This window comes from Malania oleifera, chromosome 11, assembly GCF_029873635.1.
Source record: "Malania oleifera isolate guangnan ecotype guangnan chromosome 11, ASM2987363v1, whole genome shotgun sequence".
In the NCBI taxonomy this organism is placed as follows: Eukaryota; Viridiplantae; Streptophyta; class Magnoliopsida; order Santalales; family Ximeniaceae; genus Malania; species Malania oleifera.
The window spans coordinates 9,067,397-9,085,187 of record NC_080427.1 but is presented as its reverse complement, the minus strand read 5'-3'; the positions used below and the strand labels follow the sequence as shown (position 1 = coordinate 9,085,187).

The 17,791-nt window shown below is 35.8% G+C and overlaps 1 protein-coding gene across 4 annotated transcripts in view; it reads right to left on the bottom strand.

Annotated features, from left to right (window-relative positions):
• Positions 1-435: 435 nt before the first annotated feature.
• The window catches only part of LOC131167296 (threonine dehydratase 1 biosynthetic, chloroplastic), a 34,725-nt gene continuing 17,369 nt past the window's right edge, over positions 436-17,791 (bottom strand). Inside the window, exons 4-9 of one of the 4 annotated variants that reach the window (XM_058126051.1) lie at positions 15,464-15,670; positions 13,989-14,237; positions 13,834-13,907; positions 8,351-8,468; positions 2,260-2,396; positions 436-715 (exon numbers count right to left, since the gene is read on the bottom strand). In XM_058126051.1, the coding sequence (XP_057982034.1) occupies positions 694-715; positions 2,260-2,396; positions 8,351-8,468; positions 13,834-13,907; positions 13,989-14,237; positions 15,464-15,670 (807 nt within the window). In that variant the 3' untranslated portion in view covers positions 436-693. Of the gene's footprint in view, positions 716-1,539; positions 2,397-4,273; positions 4,763-4,878; positions 5,014-8,350; positions 8,469-13,833; positions 13,908-13,988; positions 14,238-15,463; positions 15,671-17,791 lie in introns of those variants that run through there. The other 3 variants (XM_058126048.1, XM_058126049.1, XM_058126047.1) reach the window with 3 other exon arrangements.

Genomic DNA, 17,791 nt, shown 5'->3' with positions numbered 1-17,791 from the left:
ATAAGATGACATGCAGTTAGTATACATTCCCCCAAAAAATTAAAGGAATATTTGATTGAAATCTTAAAGCTCTTGCTACATTTAACAAATGTTGATGTTTTCTTTCAACTATAGAATTCTGTTGAGGTGTTTCTATGCATGACATTTGATGTATAATACCTTTTGAAGCAAAAAAAATTAGTCATTTTAAATTATAGACCATTATCACTCCTTATGCATTTTATTTTTCTTCCAAATTGCGTTTCAATTAAATTGTAAAACATAATCAATATGTTTCTAACTTTAGATTTGTTTTTCATCAAATGAACCCTTGTAAATCTTGAATATCATCAACTATAGTAAGAAAAAATCTGGATCCATTATGAGTTGAAACCGAGAATGGTCCCCATATATCACAATGAACAATATGAAAAATAGAACTTTCATTATATGTATGAACTTGGAAAGGAAGTCTCTTCTGCTTTGCCAATGGACAAACAATACAATGATCAGAAATTTTATCTGTAAAATTGATATCAGATACATTTTTGGAAAGGAAGAACAATCTAGACATGGAAGGATGTCCTAATCTGCTATGCCAAACTTTAGAGTTTGTTACAGAATTGATAAGACTCAATTTAGGTTGAATCTCATCATTATTAGCACCTGATTTCTGCAATATGTATAAACCAGCTTTTCTTCTAGCTATCCCAATCATCTTCCATGGGGTATGCTCCTAAATGAAACAATAATCAGATGAAAAAATGAATGAGCATTTCTGTGTTGAAGTAAGTTTACTTACAGAAAGTAAATTGTATGAGAAAGATGGTACACAAAGTACATCTTTAAGAATTAAAGTTTCTAATATTCGAACCACACCAATATGGGTAACAAGTATGTTATCACCATTTGGCAATGTTATGGAGATGTTTAGAATCTTTGGAATGGAAGTAAACATATCAATGGAATGAATAATATGATTTGTGGCTTCGATGTCTACAATCCAAGTATTATGGGATATTAAAGTGTAAATTGATGCACTTAAGGAAATACTTGGATTAGATGATATACCTTGAGTGGAATGAGCAGCAGATTTAGAAACAACATTTACTGCTTTATGATTGGCATTATCATTAGGCTGTGAGTGAATTAAAGACAACAATTTTTGATAATCTTTTTGAGAGAAAACCAATTGATTAAAGTTCTCAAAGGGATTATTCAAAAGTTGACCCGAAACTTGATTTGCAGATGCTTGAAACTTTCCTTTCTGTCTGCCAGAATTTTGCTTGAATCCAAGAGGATAACCATGAATCCTATAGCATTTATCCACCGTATGATTATTAATGTCACAGTGAGTGCAATACAATTTTTCTCTTCTTGTTTTCTGTTTTCCAGAATTAAATTTCTTCATATCTGAGTTTATTTCTTGCATTTTGCTCATAAATGCAACAATATCAACCAAACTATTCTTGCTGATTTCCCTTTGTTTTTCTTCTTGCATCATTAAAAACTTTACTTATGTCTGGCATTGGATCCAGCATTAGAATTTGTCCTCTGATATGAGAAAAACAATCGTTTAAACCCATCAAAAATTGTATTACATGTTGTCGATCTTGATAACTCAGAAATACCTTTATTGCACCACAATTGCATTTTTGTAAGCTCCACATGAACATGTAGGAATCTGATTATAATCCAACAATTCATCCCACAAAAACTTGAATCTTGTATAGTAATCTCGTACAGACAAATCTGCTTGAACCAAATCTGACAAATCTTTTTGCAATTGATAGATTCTTGGACCATTACCTTGAGTAAATCGATTCTTTAAATCCAGCCACATATCTCTTGTTGTTTTTGCACATATTATGCTGCACCCAATCTCCTTCGAAACAGAATTGATCAACCAAGAAGACACCATATTGTTGCATCTTTCCCAGAATTCATACGATTCATTTGTAAAGCTCTCGGTTGAGAAATCAATCCATCCACGAAACCAATTTTATTCTTTGCTTTGAACACCATAATCATGGACCTGCTCCATGTATAATAATTGTCCCCAGTGAGGATATTTGACACCAGTACTGTTCCTGGCGAATCACCATTTTGAAGGTGATAGTAGCTTGGAATATTATCCATACTGAATGTAGAAACAAAAGTATGAAACGAGAAACAGAGTATTCTTGATGCTTATACAAATCCTTATCTTCCTGTAAATCAAACAACAATCGAGGGAGTAATGCAGCCTGCTTTAGATCCTGATGGAAAGAAAAAAAAAACCTGAGAGTAATGTGCTGCTTGCTTCGATTGAGAATATGCAATATGCTGTCATTGTGGATGTTCTTCATACGGTGTTCTTTGCATTTGGTACTGTCCAAAAAATTGCTACATTTGACAAGAATGGTGGAATGCAGGCTCTGATACCATGAAACAAAAAGCAGACTAAGAAAAGAAATAAGACTGCATTCTTTTAATATCTTGAATTACAAATGAATGTTCTGTATTTATACAGAGTAGAATGTAACTAATACTAACTCAGTTATAAACCAATGAAAAATATCTACATATTTAATCTATTTTATATCAATCTATATCAATCTGTAATAGAGGTAATATATTTGGTATGAAAAAATTATAATTTGCATCAAGACAAGGAGCTAGGTATATATGCATCGTGTCTTGACTCCATGCATGCATGTTACGTATAGTTATTTGTACGTGTTCTTTTTAGAATCTCCATCTTGACTTTAACATTGTCGCCTCTCGCCCCATGACTATATATATCCCATCCATTAATTGATTCGTTCTTTGTTCATTCTTTTCCCAAATCATGACAGAGGAAGCTAGCTAGGCCAACGTACACTCGTGTCATAAATCAATTAAGTGTTGTCAGGACCGGAGGAGCCTATGGGTGGGTTTGATACATATGGATGAACACCAACTTAACTCAAAAGTTTAAGCCTATTGAATTTTGGGCTCAACCATGTATACAAGCACCCATCATCTACTCTAATTTTCCAATGTAAGACAACCTTACAAGTGAAATTTTCAACAATTGTGAATACTTTCTGTGTTTCAAAAGAAGAAGAAAAAAAAAAAACCAAACTTCCAAGTCTTCGGATGGATTTCACTACAGCTATATATATATAAGCCTGCTGATGAGACCGAGTATATATATACATAAGGAATCAAGATAAATACCCTTGCACCCATGTAGGACTAAATATTGACGAGGTCATTTCCTTCACCTTCTTCTTCTTCTTCTTCTTCTTCGTGGTCTATTATATTTAAAAAAGAAAAAGAAAAAAAAAATCCTTTATATTCCTTGGATCAAGGGCTTTAAGAAAGGTAACATGAATATTTTAGAAGAGGCAACATTGATTGAGGAGGTACACACGCCACTTTAAATTTAGATGTTTCGCTGCATCTACCAAGATGGGTGGCTTGAGTCTAATTGTGCATTGGTCCATAATGAGTCAATCAAATGCATCTCTTAAGGCATTCCAACTTACATCTCATAAGATTAGGATGTATGTCAGAATCACAATCCCGTAATTAATTTAAGGGGTCTTGGATTGGGCCTAATTTTGCTCGCTCTTGAATTTTTGTGAGCATTTTAATTATAAGCATTTTAATTAGAATTTAAGTTTACCTTTTTCCATCTATTTGGATATAAGCATTTTAATTATAAAAATGAAAAGAAACACAAAATAAGAAGAAAGCGCATGAAAATAGTATCTATTCTACATATAAACTATTATAAATTTTAAATTTGTTCTAAGATGATTAAGAGTGAATCCCCCCATCAACCCTTCTTTTTCCCTTCACCCCTACTTAAATTTTCATTTTTTTTTTCCCGAGTACATTATATTTATTACAGTAACCCCAAAAGTTGCATTGAATGGCAGTCACAATCTTTATGAAAATAACTGCCTTTTTCTTCTTTTTATCCATTTTCGTTCTCTTCTTATCTGCAGCCGATTTCCTTCTTTTAAATGTGGTGCAGTGGAGAAGTAGGAACCAAGCCTGCAGGCATCAGCTGCGGAGATGCAGAGGTGAAGAGTTAAATTGACATCACGTCAAATTCGTTGTACCCTTTTGGAGCGTGAGGGTGACCAAGGTGGCAGGGCAGTTTTTCCTGTCCTCTTTGACATCCAGAGGTACAAACCAGCCCTTTCCATTACCTTAAATTCAAAGAGGAAAGGGAGAAGAAATGGAAATTACAGAGATGGAGCAAGGTCGTTTTTTCAGATTTTCTATAAAAGCTCCAATACTAATTCACCCCGGCGCGATGTTTTCTACAACCTCGAAAGCTTAAAGCCTCTCATTTCCCTGAATATTACACTTGAATCACTAATAAAAACATCATAATATAAAAGTTAAAAACATCATAATACAGCAGATGCTAAAAACCCAACACTCTTAATTGAAAACAAGTAGAGTCCAAAAAGTATAATACCTAAAGAAGTGAGAGGGAAAAAGGCCTTGGCACCCATTTCACACACTCCTATTCCAGGCTAAAAAGAGGGGATAAAAAATGCATGTCGCTCTTTCATCAACTAGACGAAGACACATCGAGATCCTTTGGTTTTCCTCGATGGGAAGCTAAAGCCATAGGGTCCTAAAACTGCTTGTGCTATACTCTGTGCATCAAAAGCTGAAAGGCCTCATTGCAGGTCTCCACTGCATACTCGTATCCAAGACTACTGGCACGCTCATGGAACTCCACCATCTGTGTCCTTGCAACTTGGATTCCGACCAACACGTTTGCACCAGTTTCACCCTGTCATATGGGTAAATATGAAATGATAAAACTAAAGATTAAGTTGATCAAACCTCAAAGAATGCACCCTACTGGGAACCAAAAATTTATGGAACAAGGTGGTTTTAGATTTTGACCTGCCCACGATAGTGGAACAAGCTAATATTCCAGCGTGGACTGAAAGCATCCAAGAACTTCATCAGAGCACCTGGCCTTTCTGGGAAAATAAACCGACAAAGAAGCTCATTTTGAACATCTAATCGACCCCCCATCTGAAAGAAATCCACAATGAAAGTAAATACATGCAGCACAAAGCACCCAATAAGAAATATTTGGGTCTGCAAAATACCCAGAGGTAAGAACTTGAGGACGGGAAATGACATTTCTTGATGTTCATCACACTAATTTGGAGCTTGAAAACTCTCTGAGAGCACTGCATTAGGAAGCTAAAAAACTAGGCCATTTTTGTTTTTATTTCTCTGCAACACCCATAATCCTGCAAAGCACTTGCAAAGTGCATGTGCAGCAATGGGAGAAGGGAGCTGAACAAAGACTTTTGAACCGTTCCACTGCCCATATAAATGAATGTTCCATCTTCAATATGCACTTTCAAGTAGTGAGGGATATGATGAAGTTAGGCATTTATCCTCGACAAAACATCAACATAGAATTTCAAAGCTCCACAGACCATTCAAAATTTAAAAATTTTGAATTCATCTTTATAAAGAATATCAAAAAAGGTCCAAGGAGGTGTTTGGTTCATAGAATCATTCAACATTCTCAGGAATATGATCCCCATAACATCTCATTCCCAAGTTTGTTTGAGCATGCAATCCCATATGGCAGGCATCTTAAAATTGCTAGGAAAGAAAAAAAAAACCACAAAACATGGGCATCTCAACACCATCCTCCCCCTTAGGTAAGTGTCATGGGAATCACATTCCCATGAGATTCCTATTTTTGGACCAAATTGCCCTTGTTATTTTGGCAAGTTGGACAATAATACTCCTATAATTTAGTATTATTACACTATTCTTATATTTAAAATGACAAATTATTAATAAAATGAAAGTAATACTATTATTGTGTTATAATAATATAAATTAATTATAAACATTTATATTCCATATTACCTTAAATTATTTTAGTTAACTGGATTATTTAACTGTTAATATTTTTTAATTTATGATTGTTGAGAATTTTACGACAAAAATTTAATTAAGTATATATTTGTAGTAATTTTTTGTGTTGAAACTATAATTACTCTTCATGGGTATACACGTCAAAGGATATAATGGTCATCTTGAAATGCCTGCTAGGATTCAAATGTTCAACCAAACATTGATGGGAATCTTGTGTATATTCTTGAGAATCTTACAACGCAAATCAAACAAAAATATTCTCATGAGACAGGCATCCCATTCCTGGGTGGCTGGGAATGATATTCTTGGGAATGTCATTCCATGGGAACATTTTTTATGCCACAAACAAAATGTCCCCTTAGAAGAAATATAGGCAGGAGATATGAAAGAGAAAAAAAAAAAAAGATGAGATAGCATTGCCTTTTTGCTTAAAATTATTGATTTGTACCAATGTTGGGCAGCTAGGAAATAAAAATTTAAAACTTGAATGCAACTAAGATATGGATGTTACTTAGGATGAATGGTGAAACGAAAAAGTGAAAAAAAATTAATATAAATAAATAACTAAAAGGCATCTCTAGGCCACAAGGCTTTCCGCTTTGCGAGGGTAAAGCGAGGTCGTCACAGTATACACAGCCTTTTACCCCTACTTTTTTATGCAAAGAAACTGCTTCCTTGGACTCAAACCTGCGACCAACTGGTCAGAAAGGAGCAGCCTTACTGATAATCCAAGGTTCACCCTCCATAAAAATAAATAAATGTATTTATAGAAAGAAAAAATTATAAGTTAATTTGTTGAACATGAAACAAAGATCGATAAATGCATCAATAAAGAACAGTGTCTGGATAAATTTAAGTGATCAAAGGATACAAAAGAGAGTCAAAAGAAACACGAGCTGTGAAGGTGAAAAGTGGTATTATTATCACGTATTTAGCATGCAGTATGGCCCTTTTGGCTTGATATAGTAGAATACCATCCTTATTTTTGTTTTATTTTATTGTTTTCCATGGTTTTTTCCCCCCATCATCACTACTTAGTTTTTAACTTTTTATAAGGCCCTAAAGGTCCGATTGCTATACTCCAAGTGTATTTCTAGTGTTTAAAAAATATTTTTAGTTAAAGAAAGGAAAAAATCTTAAGTTGAGGATCTCATTTATGACAATTTTACTTCATAAATTTGATTTTGGGATATTCTTTGAAATAGTACTATTGGACATTTCCTACTGCAATGGATTTTACCATATTAGTTTTTCAGAGGGAGAATGTACCTTGTATTTTGAGTGGATTATATTATTTTATATTCCATTTCCACACGGGAAAAGCTGTCCATTTTTTTTGGTTGGGTGGGGGGGGGGGGGGGGGATAGTGGTTGCAATTAGTTTTCAGGCTCCTTTAATAAATGAACAGAACTTAAACACAGATAGGCTCAGCTCATGAACAGGCCAATTACAAGCTCGACTAGGCTCTTTAAGAGGCTCAGTAATGGGCTCATTAATAGGGTCAAACAAAGTTTGGAGTGGACTAAGCACTTATCATTATTGTTGGCCAAGCTCGATCCCAAGGCAAAGGGCTAAGGAACAAACCAAGCAAGCAAGCATATTGCACCCATTCAAGAGCTTAAAATAATCAAACAAACTAAAAGAGAATGACCCCAGCCCAAGCCTGAACTCGAGCCCGCAAATGAGCCAAGCCTGAGCTCGAGCTCGAGCCCAAAATTCTGAGCAGAGCTTGATCCAACTTTCTGAACTTGAACCAAGCCAAGCTTTTCCCCTGCTGCACTGAGCCTGAACATGCTGAAGCTCGGCTTGGCTCCACTCAGCTCAGCTCGTTTGCAACCCTAGTTGCAATATTTTCTCGGAGTATTCTAAAACTCAACTTTTTTTGGGGTGACAATAGAAGTTCTGATGATGTTAGGGCAGCGACATTGATAGGAATTGTAGGATGATAGTGATTGCAGAAAGGTAATTGTACTACAGCTTGATATGTGATAAAATTTCTATTAGAATGCTAAATAAAATTCTACAGATTGGGTCGAGAGCAAGATATACATCAACTGCCAAAAAAAGAATGAAAGAAGACATTGAAAAAATTGAATTACAGCATTAACTATGATTAGGTGATGGAAGGTTGGTATTCATTAAGAACAATTACAGCATTAACTATGATTAGGTGATGGAAGGTTGGTATTCATTAAGAATTACTACATTTATTGTTCAAATTATTAACTGAATTTACAATTTTGATCAGCATGTTTGCAATAATTTTAATTCTTTCTAATTAAAGAATGAAAAATCGGCTAATTGTCTCGGAACTATTTTGGAGAAAAGCAAACAAGTTGACCAACTTTTCATTGCTGAAAAGGAGGATGAAAAGGGCAGAGGGGAACAACGCATCCAATATCAAGTCAGTCATTATAAGCAGTCCACAAGTGCAAACAAAGAGCAATCGTTAAGAAAAGATGGTTACCAAATGCCGCAAATGATCTTTCACCAAGTCATTATTTGTGAGATCAAAGGTTTGAAGTTGAGATGACTCCATCCGCTCCACCATTGCTCTGAGTTCAGAAACTGTGTGAAGACCAACACTGCATATACCATATAAGAGAGATGAGTGTTGAAGAAAATGCAGCTATGCAGAAGCAGCAACAGTTAGCAACAGAAGCAGCAACAGTTAGCAACAATTAACTGCAAGCCATTTACCAGAAGTTTTTTGTTATATTTTAGTTATTATATTGTTAAACTAATTCGGTTACTGATTGTTGTCTATATATACGAACTATTGTAATTCTTTCTGAATATGAATAAAACTTGAATGCATTCATTCAGTTTTAACATGGTATCAGAGCATTTACTCTCTGTTTCTTGATTTCAAATTTTCGAAGTATCTCAATGGCTTCTGTTGCTGGTTCTTCGCAAACGACTTCCAGTTCATCACAATTCAATTCAACCACAGCATTGGCAGACGAATATGCTAACAATCCTTATTTTCTTCCTGCGAATGAAAATCCAGGTTTGTTCTTACTTCTCAACCTCTCACAGGTCCAGAAAATTATGTGAGTTGGGCCAGATCTGTATTCTTGGCTTTGAGTTCCAGAAATAAATTTGGATTTGTAAATGGCACAATCACAGAACCAGATTCTTCTTCTCTATTATTCAATTCTTGGAATCGTTGCAATACCACGATTCTTTCTTGGTTAACCAATTCTCTGAGTATGGAATTAAAGGCTAGTGCACATCAATAATGCAAAAGATTTGTGGTTTGATCTGAAGGACAGGCTCTCACAGAGTAATATACCACGGTTGCTTGAACTTCAGAAAGAAATCTCTCATCTTTCACAAGGATCACTCTCGGTAACTTCTTATTTTACAAAATTCAAAACTTTATGGGATGAATTTATCAGTTACCAGCCTTTTACTGTTTGTTCTTGTGCTTGTACCTGTGGATCCAAGGCTTCTCAGTTGGATGCTCAACACAAGGAACATGATTTCAGGTTTCTCATGGGCTTAAATGATAGTTATAGCAATCTTATTAGTCAAATCTTGTTAATAGAACCATTTCCTTCATTGAGCAAAGTTTGTTCTTTGGTTTTACAAGAAGAAAAGAGAAGGAATATTGGTCATGGTACTATGGGTTATAATCTTGAAGCTGCTGCAATGTTTGTTAATCACAACAAAGGCCAATTTCAGAATCACAATGGTGGCAAAGGAGGAAGTTATTCTAAGAAAGAAAGGCCAATATGTAACTATTGTGGTCTAACAGGTCATATAGCTGACAAGTGCTATAAGCTTCATAGTTATCCTCCAGGATACAAACCCAAAGCAGGAGGAAACAAAATTATGGCTAATCAAGTGATTGGTGGTTTTAGGAATTTGGATTCTACTATGATCAATTCTCAGGGTACTAAGTCTCAAGTTAATCAAGTGACTAGTGGTCCTCATTCAGAAATTATGTCTACATCAAATGTGCTTGGTGGTTCTTTGCAGCCAAACTACTCACAGCCTTCATTAGCACAATGTCCAATTACAAAGGCTCAATGTGAGCAGTTGCTCACTTTTCTGAAAAATAATTCAGCATCTGAATCAGGAATTGGTACTCAAGTTTCTTATCAAGCTACATCTGTCACGACACCCATTGCATCTTCTCAACCTATTTGCAGCACTTCCACTCCTTATTCTCCCAATTTTTCAGGTAATCCTTTCTGGTTTCAATCAGATCTATCTCATTCCATTTTTTCTGCCCAATTTCATCATACACATGATTTTAAATCAAATGATTGGATCATTGATAGTGGGGCCACTGACCATATGGTCCATTCTGTCTCACAACAAACTTCTATCACCTCCATTGTACAATCTTGCGTCCACTTACCAAAAATATTTCTTGTTGCCTTATAATTCTTGGTAATTGTTGTTTTATTCAGGACCTTGTTCTCTAGAGCACGATTGGTCTGGGTAAAGAACATAATGGGCTTTACTTGCTGCAAGATTCTACTCTGCATTCTGTTATTGCTGCCAATACTGTTCATGTTGACCATTCTTCTTCAGAATTGTGGCACACTAGGCTGGGTCATCCTTCTTATTCCAAATTTTATTTGCTTAAAGAAGCACTTGATGTAAATACTTCTAATACACTAAATTGTTGTGATGTTCGTCATTTTTCTAAGCAAAAAAGACTACGCTTTGCTTGTAGTAGTCATGTTTCAAATAAGCCTTTTGAGCTAATACATTGTGACCTATGGGGTCCTTTTACTACTTGTACTCTTGAAGGTTTTAGATATTTTTTAACAATTGTGGATGATTTCACTAGATGTACTTGGGTTTATCTTGTTAAACAAAAATCTGATACTCAGTTTCTTCTTCCTCAGTTTGTTGCTATGGTTAAAACTCAATTTAATGCCATAATTCAAACTATTAGAAGTGACAATGGCACTGAATTTTTCCTTAAGGATTTCTTCCATAACAATGGCATCCTACATCAGTTGAGTTGTGTTGATACTCCTCAACAAAATGCTATTGTTGAGAGAAAACATCAACATATCCTAAATGTTGCAAGAGCATTGTTATTTTAATCAAAAGTGCCATTGAAATACTGGGGTGACTGCATATTGACTGCTGTTTACCTACTCAATAGAATTCCTTCCAAGTCTTTAGGTAATAAGAGTCTTTTTGAACTTCTTTTCAACAAATCTCCTTCTTATTCTCATTTAAAATGTTTTGGTTGTCTATGTTTTGCTTCTACCCTCTCTCACAATAGCCACAAGTTTGCTCTAAGGGCTAGAAAATGTGTGTTTCTAGGCTATCCTCATGGCATTAAAGGATATAAGCTTCTGGATATTCAGACCAATTCTATTTTTATATCCAGAGATGTTCAATTCTATGAACATATTTTTCCTTTTGGGAATTCTGTTAATCCTTCCATTTCTTATCTGATAATTTTGTTTTTCCTCATTGCACTTCTGGTTCTTCTGGTTTTCATTTTATTCCCTCTCAGTTTTGCACATTCTTATGCTTCACAACCAGGCCCATCTTTACCTCCTTTTGCAGAACATAATTCTTCTAATCATAATTCTGAAAATCCAGTAACTGAACTTTCTAATCATAATTCTGCAGAACATAATTCTTCTAATCATAATTCTGAAAATTCAGCAACTGAACTTTCTAATTTTGATTCTGCAGATGCTCTCTCTTCAATGCCTAATATCTCCTCTCCTTCTATTATTCCTCTTCCTTCTTTAAGAAGATCTGCTCGATCTTATCATCCTCCTTCTTACTTATCAGACTATTCTTGTAAGCTTGTTAGTACCAAACCTGCTCCTGGTTTACCATATGATATTTCTGATGGTCTCAGTTACTCACATCTTGGACCTTCCTTTCATTCTTTTGTTATGGCTGTTAATTCTGCTCCTCCAGAACCTGTTTCTTTACATCAAGCAGTTCAATATTCTGAATGGAGAGAAGCCATGGATAAAGAGATTGCTGCTCTGGAATTAAATAATACGTGGACTCTTACTACACTGCCTCCTGATAAATCTCTCATTGGGTGCAAATGGGTATACCGAATCAAGTATCATCCTGATGGTTCTATTGAAAGGTACAAGGCTCGTTTGGTTGCCAAGGGTTTCACTCAAAAACTTGGTTTAGATTACTTTGATACCTTTTCACTTGTTGCCAAGTCTGTTTCAATAAGAATAGTACTTGCTTTAGCTGCTGTGAAAGGGTGGTTTTTACATCAGCTTGATGTAAATAATGTTTTTCTTCGTGGGGAGTTAGTTGAGGATGTATATATGTCTCTTCCACCAGGCTTTCACAGTAAGGGGGAGCATCTTGTTTGCAAACTGAATAAAAGCCTTTATGGACTTAAGCAGGCCTCAAGGCAATGGTTTGAAAAATTTTCCTCCACAATTTTGCAGATGGGATTTGTTCAATCAAGATCTGATTATTCATTATTCACTCGCACGTCTGGTTGTTCCTTTACAGCACTACTGGTTTATGTACATGATATTTTTATTACTGGTAATGATCCTTCTTGTGTTGACAATTTGAAGCAAGTCCTTGATGCCAAGTTTGGTTTGAAAGATTTGGGATCACTAAGGTATTTTTTAGGACTTGAAGTGGCTAGAACTGATAAAGGGATCAGTTTAAACCAAAGAAAGTATGCATTAGAAATTCTGAAAGACACAGGTTTTATTGGCAGCAAACCTGTAGATTTCCCATGGAACAAAATTTGAAGTTATCCAAACATGAAGGTAAACTACTTGATGATCCAGCTCAGTACAGAAGGTTAATTGGTAGATTGTTGTACTTAACTCTAACCAGACCAGACATTACCTATGCTGTGCATAGGCTGAGTCAGTTTGTATCACAACCCAGAGAGCCTCACCAGCTTGCAGCCAAAAGAATACTCCAGTGTCTTAAAGGTTCACCATGGAAAGGAATTTTCTCCAAGCAATTCAGAGCTGTATGTTAAATCTTATTGTGATGCAGATTGGGCTGGTTGCCCAGATACAAGAAGATCATTAACTGGTTATGCTGTTTATTTGGGTGAATCATTGATATCTTGGAAATCAAAGAAGCAAGGAGTCGTTTCTAGGTCTTCTGCTGAAGCTGAGCACAGAGCTATGGCAAGTGCAGCTTGTGAGATTATGTGGATATTACAATTGCTTAGAGATTTAAAGATTGAACATCCTAAGCCAGCCATGCTTCTGTGACAATCAAGCAGCTTTGTACATAGCTGCAAACCCAGTATTTCATGAAAGGACAAAGCACATCGAAGTGGATTGTCATTTAGTGAGAGACAAGATAATGGAAGGCATGATAAAAACTCTTCACATTGCAACAAATTCCCAGGTAGCTGATATATTTACCAAGGCATTGGGTTTTTCTTCATTCTCAAGGTTATCAAAAAGGCCGGGATTACAGGACATTTTTATTCCAAGGCAAAGTAAGGTAAAATCTTCAGTGCAAGTCACAAAGATCAAGGATTGTGACTTGAGGGGGAGTGTTGAAGAAAATGCTGCTATACAGAAGCAGCAACAGTTAGCAACAGAAGCAGCAACAGTTAGCAACAGTTAACTGCAAGCCATTTAACAGAAGTTTTTTGTTATATTTTAGCTATTGTATTGTTAAACTAATTCTGTTACTGATTGTTGTATATATATACGAACTATTGTAATTCTTTCTGAATATGAATAAAACTTGAATGCATTCATTCAGTTTTAACAATAAGTAACCCTTCCCAAAAAGTTATAAACTGCTAGATAGCATTTTTTGAACTACCAAGATAAAATGTACATAAAATGATAACTACATATAAGAAACTGGACAAGGTGGCCCCACACACACACACACAGAGAACAAAACAATCATACAGATTGGCAGATCGATATCATTTTTTATGCCTAAACAAGCCCAGTGCAAGGGGGTAGATGCAGCGGATTAAGAAACACTTGCCTATACATAACAAGAGCCTTTTCTTTATGAGAATTATATCTATATTTGAACTCAGTGATATTCATCGGCCCCACCTGCCAAGCCAAAAGATTTTCATTTAATGAAAAGAAAGGAATCTTGTTTAGTTGAAATTTTCATCTAAAATTTTAACATACAAGTTCACAAAATTGTTTGAAGCTTCCAGGCTCCTCTGGCATAAAAGTTGCAAGCACAGCCTCTCGTTGCCTACCAACATCTGCAAGTTCAGTTACCAGCCTCAGTCTATCAAAGTTCATGTTCGCCCCGCTGGCTATTGCAACAATATTTTCACCCTTGAGACCATGATACTTGCAGTAGGCTTCAGCTCCAGCTAGGGCAAGAGCACCTGCTGGCTCTAGAATGCTCCTTTTCTCCTCGAACATGTCCTACAACAAGAATATTTTGATTTTAAATATCAAATATTTGAAGTCCCATAAGCCAGCAGATTGCAGCATCAGCCACAACTAAGCAAAAAACTATGTGCTCCATAATATAATGGCTCAGGGTACCAAATTCAGAAAATGAACTGAGCTGAGTCAGTTTTGAAACCACTCCCCCCCCCCCCCCCCCCCCCAAAAAAAAAAAAAACCAAAAAAAAAAGAAAAATGAAAAGGTGAAAATGGTAGATGACAGAGCAAGTAGTACCTGCTAAGACACTAGAGCTTGAATAAAAATTATAGACCCCATGGGGAAAGAGCTCTACTATTCATAATTCAAAATATGCTTATTTAAATAACCTATTTAACAAAGCACAATGAATATTTTTGAGATCATGATGGAAGGAACATCACTATATTATTGAAAGGAGATTCAAATTGTATTAATTTTGTTAGGCAACTTGGTTGATGATGGACTAGAGAAAAACTCCAAAGGTTGTCTATGAACTTCAGTGCCACTATCAAGCACATGACCTCAAACAATTCTGATACCTCAGTCATCTATGGCATTTATTGTCTATAAAACCCACTGTTGAGTTGAAGATTTGTCAGATGGCAAAATGGTAAAATCATCCAAACATCCATTTGACTTACCAGACTAATCAAAGACTCCAGATAATACTAGAAATTGCACAAATGGAACACAGAATAAAAAGTTCTTTGCATTCACCCACTTAATCAACACCTTGTCTCAAAAATCTCAAGTTGATCCCACCAATATGCTTCACATAGTACATGCAGCATAAGATATTGGCCATTGAGATCTGCTTTAAAGATCCTCCAAAAACCAGAGGCTATGTAGAAGGAAGGATGCAACATATAAGATTGAACTAAGTATAATAACAATAAATTTACATTATTTAACCACCTTTTGAAAAATGGCCAACTTCCTCAGCCTGCTATAAGCAGGAGCTTTGAACATTGGGCCAATATTATTTGACAGTAAATAGAGGTCAAATTTTCACCTATTTCCAGTCAGCTATTCTCAATCCAAAGTTCAATCAAGATTTTGCAAAATCAAAAATTGCAGAGTTGAAATATGAAGGTTTGAAAATACCATATTATGTGATCTATCATAAAACGAAAGGAAGACACTCACACTCTGACCCATTAATACATCATAAGCAAAAGGAAAGCATCTAGATCCAAGCCGTGAAATATAAAAGCAGCCTCACCTTTATAGAGGCACAAATAGCATCACGACTAACAAGAACTACCCCATCAACCAATTCTCTGCACAAGCGGAAAGTTTCTTCCCCAACCACTTTAACAGCCACACCATCTGCAAAACCCCCCACTTGATCTAGCACGACTCTCTGACCATGATGTAATGACAATGCCATTGCATTGGCATCAGATGGCTCCACCCCAATAATCTTTACCTGTGTAAAAACATCAAGTGATGTGAGATGCAAAGTCCCCAAAAATAACAGGACACTCACCATACAATTATTTCCAACTAATAGAACAAGAATGATTATAAACTTCAGTAAATGATATGCAGTATGACAAAAGTTAAAAAGCGCAGAATTGTTATGAAACATGGTTGAAATATGAAGGGTCTAATGAAGGTACAAGTATCAAGAGAATTATGGTTTCAACGCTGCTTAATAATATTCTTCAAGGTTAAATTTTAGTTAGGGCTCAATCAACTGTCTCATTTTAATTTGTCGGATCACTTTATATTCTCCTAATTGCAATTGATTCTGTTATTCTTCCACATATTCTTTTTAATCATTCATCTAAGCATTTTCTTCATGGCCACTTTTCTTTTAATCCTTCAGATAATCTTACCTAATATTTTACTAAGAAAAATCAACGTAACAAAGGATTTCAAGTTGAAAAAACAAATGAAACAACCAACTTAATAAAAAAATTTGAAAATCTTCAATTTTTTTTTAAACAAGTTTCATATTGTGTAACATACTTTCATGGCAGAACAAATATTTTAAGTCACTAATATGGTTCCATTTGAGTCTCAAGATAAATGACTTGGGGACCTAATCTCCCACAAAGTCATGAATGAGATTTGCAAGGGTTAAACCACAAACTTTTTAGAGCACAGCTATTGACTCACTCATTTCACATTGCCAATGAGGACATCTCCAAAATAGTATCTATGGCTCCCATATATTTTACAAACTTCTTACATGCTCACACGCATACTTGCATGAACATACACACATATATAATGTGAATCTGAGAAATCTGATTAAATAACTAGGAAAACAGGACAGGCATTACAGGGAGAAAAGTCATACAACAAAGAGGAGACAGAGAATAAGTTGACTACGGGGAGAATTACTCTTCCAGACCAGCTGTACTCCAATACATATTTTTAAGGACAAAATGCCCTTATAGCTACAATCCTATACTTAACTATTGCTACTATAAAACTTCCCCACAAGGTTGGGGTGCACAAAAAAGGCCAACGCCTACCTGGGAACAAGCAACAACCCAGGTCTAGACACAGCCTTAGTGGAAAAATGTCCTAGCTGGTTAAAAGCACTCACAAACTTAGTCATCAATCCTTTACATGACAGCATTTCTCATAAAATGACAATCAACTTTAATGTGTTTTGTCCTATCATGGAACGCAAAAGATTGCTTGCAACATAGAAGCAGCCTGATTATCGCAGAACACATCCATAGTCTGTCACCAAGAAATTCCATCTAACATAAGACACCTCAACCATATTAATTCAAAGGTAATGTGGGTCATAGCTAGTGTCACGAGTCGAGCTTGTTCAGGGCATTATGCTTGTTTGTGACCGCTTATCTCATGCGTTTGGGATGGTTTTCCATCATGTAAATACTAGTGCAAGGTTTTTTTTCAGAGATAGTTTTTCCCTAGGCTAAAAAGGGGAGTATGGCTCGGTCATATTGATGTTTCCTAGTGCTAGAGTAAGAATAACATAGAAAGCTCTATAGGGGAGGTGAGTGTTCATCAACTTGTAAAACTCATTAGCTATTGTAAACGTGTTTAGCCTACTTGCCTCCCTAGCTAGACACATGTTGTTAACGGAGGTGTTGATAATGAATTATGTTGCTTCAATGTTTACCGCTTGTGTGTCATTGCTTTCCTAAGTTGCTTATTGCTTCCGCTTATATTTGCTTGAATGACAATGAAAGTGTTCTTTTGGTGAATTGTGGTAAACGCTAGTCTAGCTATTTAAACAAGAGTGCTTTAGTTAGCGTAGCACGGTCTTTTCACAAAGATGTGAAATATTCAGCTCGTGACACCTAGTGTTAGAGCTCGGTTACGTGAATTTAGTTGCCTTCGTTGTTGGGTTGGTAGAGCTTTGGTAAATGACAATGCCGACCAATACCCAAAGAATAGATGGGCTAGAAGCACAAGCTGAGATGGCAGCCAACAATGTGGCCGTAGTGATGGCCCGACTGACGGAACGTGTCGATGAATTGGAGGAATCAAAAAAACATCAACAAAGTTCGATGTAGGAAATGTCAAAGGACTTTCACCACTGTGGAGACCTTGCAAGCTC